Here is a 14749-nt window from a genome sequence, read left to right on the forward strand (position 1 = left end):
TCTCTTAGTGGTTAATATCTCAGGGATTTTTCTATCTAAAGTTGAAAGGAAGCCCTTTTTCTTTCCAATTGCATCAATTACCTATGATTACATTAGTATGAGAACTCCTCCTATTTTTGAAAATTACCCACTGGATGGAGTGCCAGGTCTGGAGTCAAAATGACTCATCTTCCTGAGTTCAGATCCGGCCTCAAAAACAATAGCTGTGTGATCCTGAACAAGTCATTTAATTCTGTTTGCCTCAGTTTCCTTAACTGTAAAATGAGATAGAAAAGGAAATGGCAAGTCCCTCTAGTATCTTTGCCAAGAAAATCCCAAATGGGGTCATGAATACATGACTGAAATAACTAACTAAGCCTTAAAGATTTTAAAAGACATGCTTGATCATACAGTTATTATCCACAGCAGGATTTGAACCCTGTTGTTTCTGCTTACAAATCTAAAATTTTATCCATTAGCTATGCTTCCTTGTACCTATCCACTTAAAATGATATTTCTTCTAATGGTATCCTAAGGGGTCAGTTCTATTTAGCTTTTGTATTTTGGAAGTTAATGACAACATTTACACAAATGGCTTATTTGGGCCTCATTTCCCTTATTATAAATGAAGATATTAGATTGAATCATCTATCTGGCCTCTACAAGCTTTTGTTGGTCTCTAAGAAGAATAAGATCATTTAAATCAGTCCAAAGTGGTCTGGTTGGTCTAAATGATCTGGTTGAACTAGCTTCACAAAAATAGATTAACTAGCTAATTTTCAGGGTTCCAATTCACTTTGTGCAATAATGATAATCATTACAATTATAATCTAGATTTGTTTGTCAAAATGGAGGCATTCATGATGGCAGTTGAGGACCAGAATTTTACCACTAGAAACTAAAGAAGGGTAATTAAGGATCCCAATTGTAATGATCAATGTTGATTATGGGAGAAAATGATAGAAATTATGCAACACAACATTACAGTCTAAATTTTTATTTAACACCTACCAAATAATTAGTAAGACATGACTAAAATTATGCACCAGAAACTCATTATCTTTCTTGATCACAGAGACAAAATTCCCCAAACCACAATCTTCAAAATATACCTCAACCACTAAATGATACTGGATCTAAACCATTATCACAGATTGTACTGTTGTTTATATTATCTAAGACATACTTTGATTCACGAAAATTTAAAAAAAATATTTCAAATAATTGTCCCATTAATAAATATTCAAAATTTCCAAGCTGCAGGGAATAAAATGCTTTCAAAATATAGAGAACCTAGCAAAAGAAATACAGATCATATGGGAACTGGATTCAGTGTATATGATTGCTCTTGTCCTGACTGCTATTGTACTTATACCAAGGATGCTTTTAGTTATCCTAACTGAAATAAGTTGACTTCCTATTTATATTTATTTAACTAGAAAAAGTGTTATTTAATTTATCTATGTAATAATCTCTAGAATAGTAACTCAACAAGAATTTATTAAGAGCTTACAATGTACAAAGTGTTTAAATGCTGAAGTTAAAAAAAAAAAAAGAAAAGAAAAGAAAAGAAAAAACCCTGTCCATGTTCTCAAGAAGTTGACACTCTAATGGAAGAAACAACTATATACAAACAAAATACATATAGGTTAAGTAGGGGGTGATCTCAGAGGAAAGATAGCAGTAATAAATAGAACCAGGAAAGGTCTATTTCAGAAGGTAGGATTAGAGATGAAACTTGAAGGAAGTGAGGGAAATGGAGGTGAGGACGGATGGTTTTGCAAATGTAGGGGATGATCAGTGTAAAAACAGAGAATCAGGAGAAATGTTCCTAAGAGGAAAAGCCAGAAGGCCAGTATCACTAAATCATAGAATTCATAACATGAAACTAAAAAGCAGGAAGAGAGAAGGTGTGGGAGAGATTAGCAGGATGGAAACATCCAAAGCTATGCAGACCAATGGGAAATCAACAGATGGCTGATTGGGTCCCTTTCTTAAATGGGAATGGGAATAGTCCTTTACTTTCTAATCAGAAGGTGAAAAGGGCAGAGGAGGGTGTGAATTTGTGACTTATGGGGTCAAAATGATCTCCCAAAATAAAGAGTTTTCTGAAGCATGATGGAGAAATCCAGAGAAATACATAGCCTGATTTGTTGTTCAGCTTTCCAACTCCTCCTGGCCCCATTTGGGATTTTTCTTGGCAAAGATACTAGAGTGATTTGCCATTTCCTTCTCCAGTTCATTTTACAGATGAGGAACCAAGGTAAATAAGGTTGTGACTTACCCAGGATCATACAACTAGTAAATGTCTGACATCAGATTTGAACTCAGGAAGATGAGTCTTCTTAACTCTAGGTTTGGCACTCTGTCTACTGAACCATCTACTTGACTGACCTATATAGACTGAAAGGAAATGAAAAAGTGACTAGTCAGGCAAGTAGAAAGATTAGTAAAAGGCCATCAGATTTAGCTATTTGGATGGCAGAAAGTAAAGAGGAATTAAAAAGTTTCTTAATGAGAAAGAAAAAGGATAATGTAAAAAAGGTTCCTGGAAACTTTATAAAACAAAACAAAACAAAAACAAAAACAAAAAAAAAAAAAAACCCTGAAGAGCTTGGCAATTCTTCCTAACATTTCCTGGCAAATAGAAGGAGAAGAAAGGAAGCAGTGTCAGATTTTATATTCTTGGGCTCAAAGATCACTGTAGACAGTTCCTATAGTCATGAATTAAAAGACCCTTTTCCTTGGAAGGAAAGCTGTGGAAAACCTGAGCAGCATACTAAAATGCAGAGATATCACCTTATTGGCAAAGGTCTATAATATAGTCAAAGCTATGGTTTTTCCAATAGCAAAGTATGATTGTGGGAGTCGGGCTAGAAGGAAGACTGAGTACTACAGAATCAAGACTTTTGAATTGTGGTGCTGAAGACTTTTGAGAGTAAAAGCAAGGAGTTCAAATCAGTCAATACCTAAAAAAATCAATTCAGGCTACTCACTGAGAGGTCAGATCATAAGGCTAAAACTTAAATACTTTGGCCACTAAATGAGAAAATGGGACTCTTTGGAAAAAGACCCTGATGTTGATAAAGATGAAAGGCAAAAGAAAAAGGGGGTAGCAGAGAATGAGAGGGATAGAGAGTGTCATGGAAGCAATGAACATGAATTTGGACAGTCTTCAAGAGATAGAAGTCCATGGGGTCAGAAAAAGTCAGATGTGACTGAATGATTGAGCAATAACAACATCAAAAGATGCAATAAAGAGAACATTGGTCACATTGAAGAAAACAATTTTAGTTGCATGACAAAATCAGAGTCAAACTAGAGAATGTTTGAAAAAGAGGAGAGGAAGTAGAGGTAGGTACACATTGTAGATAGCTTTATGAGTTTGCATAAAAGGGAGGGAAGAAATAGTGCTCTTGGTGATGAGCAAATCTAGGGAAGATTTTTTTAAGGATACAACAGAAATGACCATGTTTGTAAATGAAAAAGAAGCAACTAATAGAAAATATTAAATTGGAAAGAATAATAACTAGATAGCAACTCGTCTCAAATTTTTTCCTGAATTCCATTGTACAAGATAACATTTTTTCTATAATAAAAATAATAGTAGTAGTAAATTTTATGTGATACTATATAGTGTTTACATAGGTAATTTGAAATTTACAAATCATTTTACATATTTATAGTCCTCAAAGAAGTCTAAGACTGTAGATATAAGGTTTTGCTTTTTCCTACTCATAGTAAAGTGGCCACTATTTTTCCCTTTTTTTATAATTTTAAAATTAATTCATAACACAGAAGAATAGACTAAATTCTTTGATAAAATGTCGTCTCCTTGAGGGCATGTAACATTTCCATTTTTTTCTTTGTTTCCTTATCACCAAGAACAATATACGCATATAGTTCTTAATAAATGGCTACTTCCCCAAAAAATGAGAAGGCAAGCAATATGATATCAATTATACATGTGAATATATATGTATGTATGTATATCATGAAAACATTTCTGTTAGCCATGTTGCAAGAAAAATAAAGTATGTGAAAAAGATATGCTTTAATCTGCATTCAAAATTTATTACTTCTCTATCTTGATATAGATAGCATTTTTTTTTTTATGAGTCCTTTGGAATTGTCTTGGATTGTTTTATTGATTAGACCAGTTAAGTCATTCACAGTTGTTCATCAGTACAATATTGCTGTTATTCTATACAATGTTCTCTGCTTCTGCTCACATCACTTTGCATCAATTTGTATAAGTCTTCTCAGGTTTTTCTGAAACCATCTTTTTGGGATTTCTTACCACATAACAATATTCCAACACAATCATATACCCCAACTTGTTCAACCATTCCCTAATTAATGAGCAGTGGATGATCATTCTTAAATAATAGATTTCCTTTTTGACATTAGGCTAGTATCTGCTTATTTTTCTCTTTTTTAGATAAAACAATTCTTCTCTTGCTTAAGGTTGGCAGTCTTATCTAAGGAATTACCAGACCAACACAATGGCCCTTATTTTCCATTCATGTTTAGATTCTTACTTACTTAGAGCTTGATCTATACCTACATTTAAACCTATAGAACTTTAGTAATTTGTATAAGTCCATACAAAAGTCTATTTAATCACATAATTTATTCTCTAAGATCTTAATAATTCAGTTGTAGATGGTGATATTTACCTTACCACCAAGTAGAGGGCTTGCCCTTTGGCTGTGGAAAATGCAGTTTCTCTGCTCTATATAACCAAAGACTACAGTTATAATAGGTACTTTCAACCCCATCTCTGTCCCACTATCTGTTCTGCAAAATACACACATCACTAACAAAAGAATGAGAATATGAATGTTTCATCTCATCATATCATCAAAAATAGAAAAACAGCTCAAGGGAATGCCTTATGGAAAAGAGAATCCCTTTAGAGTTTTTTCCATAATCAATCAATCCAAGATATTTCCCCGATGAGAATTTGTATATAATTTGTCTCTATCACACTTAGGATATCACTTATAATAATATTTAGGATCACAATCCTATATATTGCCTAGTCCAAACCAGAAAAACTCAGCATATTAAAATAGATCAAAGATCTCATTAGACCAGAATGAGCATTTAGAGAAAAATCTAATCTGACTCTTTCATTTTAACGATGAGACTTTATATACTATGTAAAGTACTATACTTTAGTACTATATTATAGGTTTTTAAATCTTTTCCTTCAAAAAACCCCTCTCTTTTCAGAGCTTTGAATGTGGGCAGTCATTTTTTTCCAAGTTTCCTAACCTGCCAGGTGGTGCTAGTCTGATGATCTGATTCCTAGCTATTCAACAAAAGCACTATGTTGCTAAATCATCTTAATGCTTAAAACTAATTAGAGAAGACATTCCAAAAGGCTGAATGTGTTCAGCGCAGTAGAGTAGTATACAACTGTAGTACTTAGAATCATGCATAATGTGAATTTGAGGATTTGGAGATTTTGTATATGTGTCATAGATACATGAGGAGACCACCCACACTGAAATACTTCATACTTTTTCATCTACTCACTCTCTGGACTAGCTTACTCATTTTAACCTATTCTGACACTATTACATCCAGGTTCCCAGAGAAGAGCAACTTGCGGTTTCATTCAAACTTTCTCAAAGTCCAAGGGAGAGCCTTAATGTGGGCAAAATACTTTCCCCCTATTTGTCACTGTAATGCTCAATTTCCCAACAATGTGCTTTTATTTGTATGAAATTAACCACTTACAAAAATGATACTTTTAGTTCTGAGATATAACCATTTACTTAAAAAGAAGAAAAAATAAATAATAATATCATAGGTAAAGAAAATTCAGAAATAATAAATTTACCAAAATCTACATAGAAATCTAGGTCAAATTATCCCATCAATATTTTTAGTATTTGTAAGAGAAAGTAAGAACATTTATAGTAACATGCCAAGAAGTACATGAATGAGAAAAGCCCACATCTCAAGGTAACTCAGGACTTTGGAACGATAAACTTTGTATCTTCTTTCTATCAGAGGAGCTGTCCATAGAAGCTCTATAATAAAGATAGCTTCCATGTTAAACCTATGTTTCCATGGATAAGCTGAGTTGATCCATGATGTGTTTGACTCAGACCTATGTAGATATGACATCTCAGCCAAGCTAGAAAATATTATGTGTCTTCTCTGATTTTCTGTTTTAAAATTGTTCCTCTGCTTAACCAAACATCCTCACCAATAGCAACTGTAATATACATCAGAAGTGTCAAACCCGTGGGCACATTGTAGCCAAAACCAGTTTAAAATGTAATTGGGAATATTTAACAAAATAAATTAAAATGATACAACACTGATAATTCTTCCTTTCCCCCACCATGTCCTTACTTTTATCATTGAGATATATGATTCTTGGAAGCCAAAAAATTCACTTCATTTTTCAAATTAATCTCTCTCTACCCTGTGTAGATGTTACTGGGACCTGCTGATTTGTGTGTTCACATTTTCAAGTGTTCTCTTTAGTGCTTTTTATAGGTACCTATTTTTACAAGATATTCATTGCTTCTTAATTGTTCCCAAAGCTTTTTTTATTGTTGCTTGAGACAGATTTAAAATAGCAGAGCAACACTTGAGCCGCCAGATAATCTTTATGGATATCATCTTTTCCTTGCTTATTAATGAAGTGACTTTCTTTCCTATGTTCCCTTCTTTAATGTTATTTGTGATAGTTCCACATATTCTCATCATCATTTGGATATTTCAGGTTGAGCTAAGCTTCTCACAAGAAGGTTTCAAACATAACTTTTCTCTAGGTTTGGCTCACTTACTCCAACCTGCTCTCATACTACCATGTCTAAGTGCCCAGAGACAGACCTCCAACCTGCTCTCATACTACCATGTCTAAGTCCCCAGAGATAGACCTCCACATCAGACTCTGAGGGATAACCATGTTGAGAAGTTATACTTCTCAAACTCACCACTCTAATTCTTCAGCCCCATCCAATGTATATTTTGCTTATATAACCAGTCATTCACAATTAAAAAAAACAAAATACTTTTAAATCTAAAATGTAATCATTTCTTAACAATAAAGCAAAAACAACAACAATAATAATGTAGATAGCAACATATTAAAGCAAATCACCAAATAATAAGATATATCACAATAGGCATATAAACCTGGATGTGATTCATCCAGGAATTCATTCAACAGTTATGGCAAAGATTCTACATGTAGCCTTTATGAAAAGCTTCACCTTTTTTCATCTCTAGGGGGTGCTGAAGTGCAATTGTATTAATTGATGTTCTATTAAGTCAATTATCTTTGCTACCTATCAGGAAAGCCTTCTATAAGCTGATGCCTTATAATTAATGCAATTTACCTGCAAATCTAGATGAAAGGAAAGAAGGAAGGAAGGAAGGAAGGAAGGAAGGAAGGAAGGAAGGAAGGAAGGAAGGAAGGAAGGAAGGAAGGAAGGAAGGAAGGAAGGAAGGAAGGAAGGAAGGAAGGAAGGAAGGAAGGAAGGAAGGAAGGAAGGAAGGAAAGAAAAAGACATCATCCTCATGATATCATTGATTCTCTTCAAAAAATGAAGGACAAACAACAGCCAAAGCAGCTTTTTAGTTAGTTCCCTTGCTACATTTTCAATTCAGGTTCCCAATTTTTTTTTTCTATTTCTCATGCTTAAATAAGAGCCTTTTGACTCAGTAACTTACTTTTAATTCAAAAGTCACAACTCCCCAAATTTTCCATGTCACATTCTTTGTAAAATATGTCAGTCTCTAAATATCTATATGATTTCCCCCCTCCTCTCTCTCTCTCTCTTTAACTTTACACTCTTTAGTCATAAAGTAGTCTGAAAATTAGATGAAATACCCATCAAGCTCTGAAGTCTCTTCCTCAGTGTTCAATCTCTGGTAGCCTTGAAATTGCGTCTCTATGTGATCATATTTCCTTATTTTTCTTTGCATCTTTGTAACATAAAACAGTTTCTACATAAGTAAGATATCACTCCCTACTTCTCCCAAAGAAATATGAAATCTCACATTTATACCACAGAACATTTTATTTCCAAAACTGTTCAAATCCCATCTGAAAACCATGTTCCTGAGTATACACATTCATAGTATATAGTTATATATTATTATATATTATAATTTTATATAAAATAGTATATATTCATATATACATATGTGTGTATTATATAATGTTTATTAAATATACATTAGTTATATAATATTTTATGCATATTACATATAATACATATTAGTTATATATGAGTACATATATATTAGAATAAATAGGCAACTAGGTGGCACAGTGGATGGAAGCACCTGGGCTGGAGTCAGGAAGTCCTGAATTCAAATATAGTCTCAGAAAATTACTAGCTGTATGACCCTGGGCAAATCACTTCACATGGTTTGTCTCAGTTTCCTCATCTGGAAAATGAACTGGGAAAGAAAATGGCAAAATAATTTGCCAAGAAAACATCAAATGGGTCACAAAGATCCAGATATGATTGACAACAACAACAGCATTAAAACAAGGTTCTTTTTCTACTCCTATTAAATAACAAAATGTTGCTCTATAACAGCAGCAATATTTTGCTTCCCTAGACAATGTAAATCTCTTCCTTTCCACAAAAAAATTTTTTTCTGTCTCTTTCATTATGAAAAGTGTTACATCTCATCTGTGGCTTTAAGAAACTATAATATGTGCAATGGCTGCACCCCAGTAAAATCATACTGAGGGTAACTGACAGGCCCCCAAAATGTCAATGACTCAGGGAGATATCTCCCCCAAGTATGAAGACTTCCTCCAGCAGAATGGGAGAATGAGAATCATTTATTCCAACAGCCATGAAGGTAGCTGAAGCAAGTCCTATGGAGGTCTTGGAGCTTGGTCAGACAGCAGAGATACCAAGACCATTCACTGCATCCTTGGCCATCTCCAGTCACTGTGACTTTTATCCTGCCATTGGACTTTGATAACTCTGGAAGAGAAAATGAGGATGAAGACTGTATGGAACTTCACTTAAATCCAACTCATGTGCAAGTCAGAACATCACTTTGTGATGTATTCCTTTTCAAAAATAAGAACAAACAATCCCTTACGTTGGTAAACTATCTTACACATTCTTATCTACTAGTTTATTAATCTTGTCAAAAAAAGGAATAAAGTTAGTCTGACATTGCCTTTATTGCTTCTTTTTAAGGAAAGTACTAAAATATGTGCAGAAGACTTATTTCAGGATTTCCTACATCTGCAGTAGAAAGATTTAGAATCACAAAGATCTGAGTATAAGTCCTGACTCTTCCATTTATTAGCATATATAGTGAGCAAATCATTTAGGTTTCCTGACCAAATACCATGTTTGTGCATTTCTGCCTCACTTAATTCCAATTCATGCAAAACACAAGTCATCACCCCATAGTATCAATGGTCCTTTTTGAAAATTTAGGACAAGCAACAATTATTTTCTTAGAGACTCAATTTCTACTTATGAAAAATGAAGTTAATAACTTCACTTACACTGCCCATTTCTTGAAATTTTTGTGAAGATCAGAAGAGGTTGTAAATGGGATAGTGCATTGTAACCATGAAGGACCTATAAAAATATTAGCTATGATAAATAAACAACAAAAATTTCTATAATTGCACTATCTTTCCTAGCAGGAGCATCCAACTTTAGGCTTTTATTGAAGATTTTTCCCTTGGTAGGAAATTATTGTTCATTCTTTTTTTCTCTTTGAAAAGAAGATTTGAAACTACAGGCCCAGAAATAGCAACACTTCAACATAAGGAGGTGCTAGAAACCATTTTCACTTCAGCCAAATTGATGGAGGGAAGGAAAAAAGTAAAACTTTGAGATAGCAAGAAAATAGATAAGAAGGAAATGTGGTACACCTTAGAAAGGGTTTGAGACTTTTCTAGTTCAATTGTATATTAAATTCTAGTTTAATTATATATTATTTGCATAAGTCTCTAGAGAACTAGAGATAAATACCCAAGGTGATCATTATAAGTAAAAGTGGAATCCAAAACTTGAGAGAAGATACCTGAACTCAAAATTATTGAACCACAGATGCTAGAAATCTCCTATTTTCTGCCAGAGATGACCAACCTCAGAGCTAAAATTCTGAAAGGATCAAAGAGAAAAAGATTTTGTCTTTGCTAAACTATAATACTGCAGTTGAAAAAGCTGAATAACACTCAGCCAAATCAGAGGCTGGCATTCCAACTGCCCATCACTGAATAAATACTGAGAGTCTCAGGAAAGATCCCGTCTAGCAGAGATAACTTCCCTCAGTGAAGAGTCCAGTGGTATAAGGGCAACAGCTGCTTAGTAGCCAAGTGACCTAACTAACCCAGGCCAATAACAGCTGCCCAGAGTATAATAGCCTGCCCAGATCAGATCACCATCAGCTACTACTCAGTCAGCCCAGAGGGGTTATTACATCATTTACAAAAAATATGTTGCAAACATTTGGATTGCTTTGATAATAGTGAAAGGAGAAATATGTTGAAATAACTGTCCTAGAACTGAAGAAACTTCTGAACAAAGTCAATAATCAAAATCATGTTATTGCTGTTGTCAACTGCAATCATTTTTTTGGTTGGGAAAATTTGCTTGAAGTTCCTTTTTTTAACTATTGTTATTACCTGTCAGTAAAAAGTAATGTGCTTAATTTCATGTGTGTGGGAATCACATAATATTATTTTCCATAGAGACCATTGAATTTTTAAGCTTAACTGACAGCTATTATAAAAGCATAGCATCCTGCTTAAACTCACCAATGATTAGCCTTGATAGAATAACCATAGGTATTCTAAGTTTTACCAAGTTAGCATGTCATATTAACCAATTCCATGAGAAGAGACTGTCACCAAAACAGCAAAAACATAATTCCACAAAGAAAGGGAAAAATAATAATTTGGCATCTTGTGTAATTGGCCAAATTATCTTATTGTGGGATTCTGAGATGTGATAGAGGTTGGTTGTAATATGTTAATAAGATTATTGCAAAAGAATGTTGCTGGAGAAACTGGTAAATATAGTATGCATATATAAGCAGGATTCTAATTCATGAAGTTTTTAACAAAGTTCCCTATATATGAATATTACTCCTTCAAACATGACATGTATGTTTCCGATATGTGAATGTGTATTGTAAAACTTCCCTGCTTTTTTTCTTTGTTTGTTTGTTATTATATACTGCCCTATAGTTTGCTGGAAGCTAGATGGTACAATGGATAGAGTGCTGGTCCTTGAGTCAGGAAGACTTCATCTTCATGAGAACAAATCTGATCTTAGAGACTTACTAGCTGTGTGACCTTGGACAAATCCTTTAAGCCTCTTTGCCTTGGTTTCCTCATCCATAAAATGAGCTGGAGAAGGAAATGGCAAACTACTCCAGTATCTTTGCTAAGAAAAGCCCAAATGGGGTCATGAAGAGTTGGACATGGCTGAAAAATGACTGAACAGCAACATAGCTTGCTAAGATTTTCTGTTTACTCTTCCCTCTTATATCAGTTCAGAGAAATAGGCAATAAAGAGCAGAACTAGCATTGGTTGCTACATGGCTCCTTCAAACATGAAAAGGAATCTACTTGTATAAAACTTGCACTTGGGTTGTTCTAAGTATTGTTGTTGCTGATGTGAGTTTTACCCATCTTTGGGACAAAAGTACCAAACACTTCAGACGTGGAAAGGATGGGGAGGGTAATCTGAATTTCCTAAACCAAATCAACTCTCTCATGAACAAACAAAGGAGAATTCTTGAATTCTTAAGCATCATGGAATATTTTCCAGTCACAAATTAGCTAGCAGGAGTTTATTAAGAGAGAAAGATATTTTACAAACAAATTGCTAGAAAGGGGATCTTTCCCACGATGAACAGATTTCCTGCAAGCATTGCAAGATCATTGCATTAATTTTTGGGGAAGAGCTGAATGTTATAGTTTAGTTCAACAGATAATTAGTAAATGACTCTTTACAAACTATTTGTATAAATTAAAGTTAGGAATGGTGGCTGTGCCACTGACTCAACCAAGCTATTCTCTTCACTTTTCCATGTTTTACTGTCCTCATGGTGAAGAAAAAATATGCCATTTTACAGGTGATTTGAAAAAGCAATGCCAAACTACAAAATTGCTGCTTTTCTCTGCAAATCGTATTCAGGAAAGAGAAACAGCCTGCCTAAAAAGCATGTGTGCAGAATATAGGTTCTGGAAAACAAAAAGTTAATCCTCAAAATTTTGAAATGACTAGACAAGATATCATGAATCAAAGAAAGAAAAGTGAAATATGTGAGTTTTCATTTAAAACTTTAGATAAGCTGTTTGGATAATAAAATTCTGAGAAAGCTTCCTAATACCATACCCCTTGATTCCAAAACTGAATATACAGAGAAAAATGTCAATAAACTCTTCAAAGAAAAGTCTACTAATATCACCAGTCATTATCCTTCTTCCCATCATCATTATCTAACTGAAGGAACTTGGCAGTGCACTATGCATCCTGGTGATATAAATGTCATCATTATTACTGTATTTTGATTGCTCATAAGAATGTAGTGTTAACACAGCATGGCATCCAGGTACATTAAATCAGTTGTTGAATCTAAAGTCTCCTAGTTGTATGCCAAATATCCAAAATGATTACTTTCTTGAATTGGCGCTGGCTTATGATAAACCTTAGTTATTCCAGTTGTTTAATGTGCAAAATCACCCCATCTCCAAGATGAAAACAAATTTCATGTATGTTGTTATTAATCTTATTATTTTTATCATGAACCTAAACCTCATTTTTTTCCTAACTCTTCTCACTTTTTCTCTCTCCCTCTCCTTCCTTTTCTTGATTCTTGTCTTTCCTTCATTTCCTCTGGCTACCTGAGATGCCCCAGTAGAAGATGACCCTTCCCCTTGTGCCCTTGACACGGGACATGGACGGCAGTGCCAGAATGGCACCGTATGTAAAGCAGGGTGGGATGGACCCAAACACGGCATCACCAACTTTGACAATTTCGCCTTCGCCATGTTAACTGTGTTCCAGTGCATTACCATGGAGGGCTGGACAGATGTGCTGTACTGGGTATGTATCTGGAAACCTGAGACCCATGGGGGAGAGGAAGTAAAAGATATGTCATTTTGTTTGGGGAATTTTTGAATAGTTGACTTAGAGATCACAATGTTAACAACTCCCCTTTAAGTAATACTTCTGTTTTTTTTTCCCTTTTTCCTACCTAAATATAGAAGCATAAGTGTTCTTTTTCTTAGGGCTATAAAAACAATCAGGCCTTCTCTCCTAAGAAGAAAGATCCCACATCAAACTAGAATTTTCTTTGCATTTTATTGTATGACAATTATGGTCAATGGATGCACTCTCCCATTTCTGATGAGCTAATACAGCTCTCGTGAAGCTGGGCATGAGCTCTGTTCCCTTCTGTGGAATGCATGCTTTGGCACTTTGTGGAAGGATATGTATATTATTGACCTGCTATGGTAATTTTTGATTGGTCACCCATAACAGAAATTGCACTAAAGATGATTATTAGAGCCAGTCAGTCAGCCGATCACTTCGTGGCCAATTATCTTTGATACAATCACTACCACTGGTGATCAATTGGGAAATGCAATGTCAACTTGACATAGTACATACATTTCAGCAAGACACCAGAGCACATGTTTCATGGAAAGGATCACAGCTCATGTCCAGTGTTATGGGAAGTGACCCCGTCCAGCAGATCACCATCTACTATAGCATATTGCTGAATTTTAATTCTTAGATTAATTTTGTCATAATATTTTAGTCATTCATTAACCTAGTACATAGGTATTGATTTTTACTGGTGACTTAAATTTTTAAAACCTCTGTTTATAAGATAGATATCTGAAAATTCCATCTTTTAAATTTACACCAGTGTGTAATGAATTTCTAGTTTCCTAAGATGTTTAGCTTTTGTTTTCCAACAAGTAAAACTGGCTATAATGCATGTCATCTGTTGACCCTTATGGAAAGCTGGCTTAAGATCTCCATAAAACATTCCCCTATTGTCAGTACACAACCAAATTGACACAACTTTTCTCTTCCTCTAAATGGCATCTTATCCTGGTAAGGGAAAGCCTATTTTTGTCTGAAAATCCAGAGAACTTAGTATTTCCTTCTTCAGGATGTGCTATCCTGCAAGTATGTAGAACACTAATGTATTCTGTCAGCACTGAAAGCACCTTCTTCTCTAGAATTTTGCAAAATAATTGGAATTCATGGAACCTGCCTAAGTCTTCATAGGAAGCTGCATAGAGATACTTTGAATAGAATGCATATGTGGAAGTGGTCTTGTATCAGAGTGAATTGAATGTTAGTGGGGAATAACAAAGCATCTAGACAGCAGAACTGAAACCAAGGAAGGATCTTTCTGCTTCAGAAAGAAAATTCAAGAAACAACATCTCTTCTAGAGATTTTCATATTGGAATAATATTTCACGCGGCAGGTGCCAAGTCCTCCTGACTTACAAGGCTCCTAATCCAAATCCCTATATTTGTTGTAGTTGATCAACCATAGTGGATGCTTGTCTTCCTGTAGAAAGTCATTTAGGGCCATTCAAAACTAGTCAAAACATTGTTCTAATTTTGAGAAAGAACTTAAAGTCATACACATATCATGTTACAAGCTAAGCCAAAAATAAACTCATTAGAAAATATTTGTGGGACCACAGACTAAGACATTTGTTTGAATCATCTTAAAAGTCAACTAAATCGGTTCCCAACTGGACAAATTTATT

General features: G+C 34.5%; 1 protein-coding gene and 1 long non-coding RNA gene across 2 annotated transcripts in view; one reads left to right on the forward strand and one right to left on the reverse strand.

The window, feature by feature from the left end:
- The window catches only part of CACNA1C (calcium voltage-gated channel subunit alpha1 C), a 799944-nt gene that overhangs the window by 525103 nt on the left and 260092 nt on the right, over nucleotides 1–14749 (forward strand). Inside the window, 1 exon segment of the mRNA XM_074269400.1 lies at nucleotides 12862–13058. Within this exon segment, the coding sequence (XP_074125501.1) occupies nucleotides 12862–13058 (197 nt within the window).
- Nucleotides 1–14749, reverse strand: part of LOC141543716 (uncharacterized) — a 46252-nt gene that overhangs the window by 12966 nt on the left and 18537 nt on the right. The gene's annotated exons all lie outside the window — the stretch shown is intronic.

The sequence above is a fragment of the Sminthopsis crassicaudata genome, chromosome 5 (genome assembly GCF_048593235.1).
Source record: "Sminthopsis crassicaudata isolate SCR6 chromosome 5, ASM4859323v1, whole genome shotgun sequence".
Lineage (NCBI taxonomy): Eukaryota > Metazoa > Chordata > Mammalia > Dasyuromorphia > Dasyuridae > Sminthopsis > Sminthopsis crassicaudata.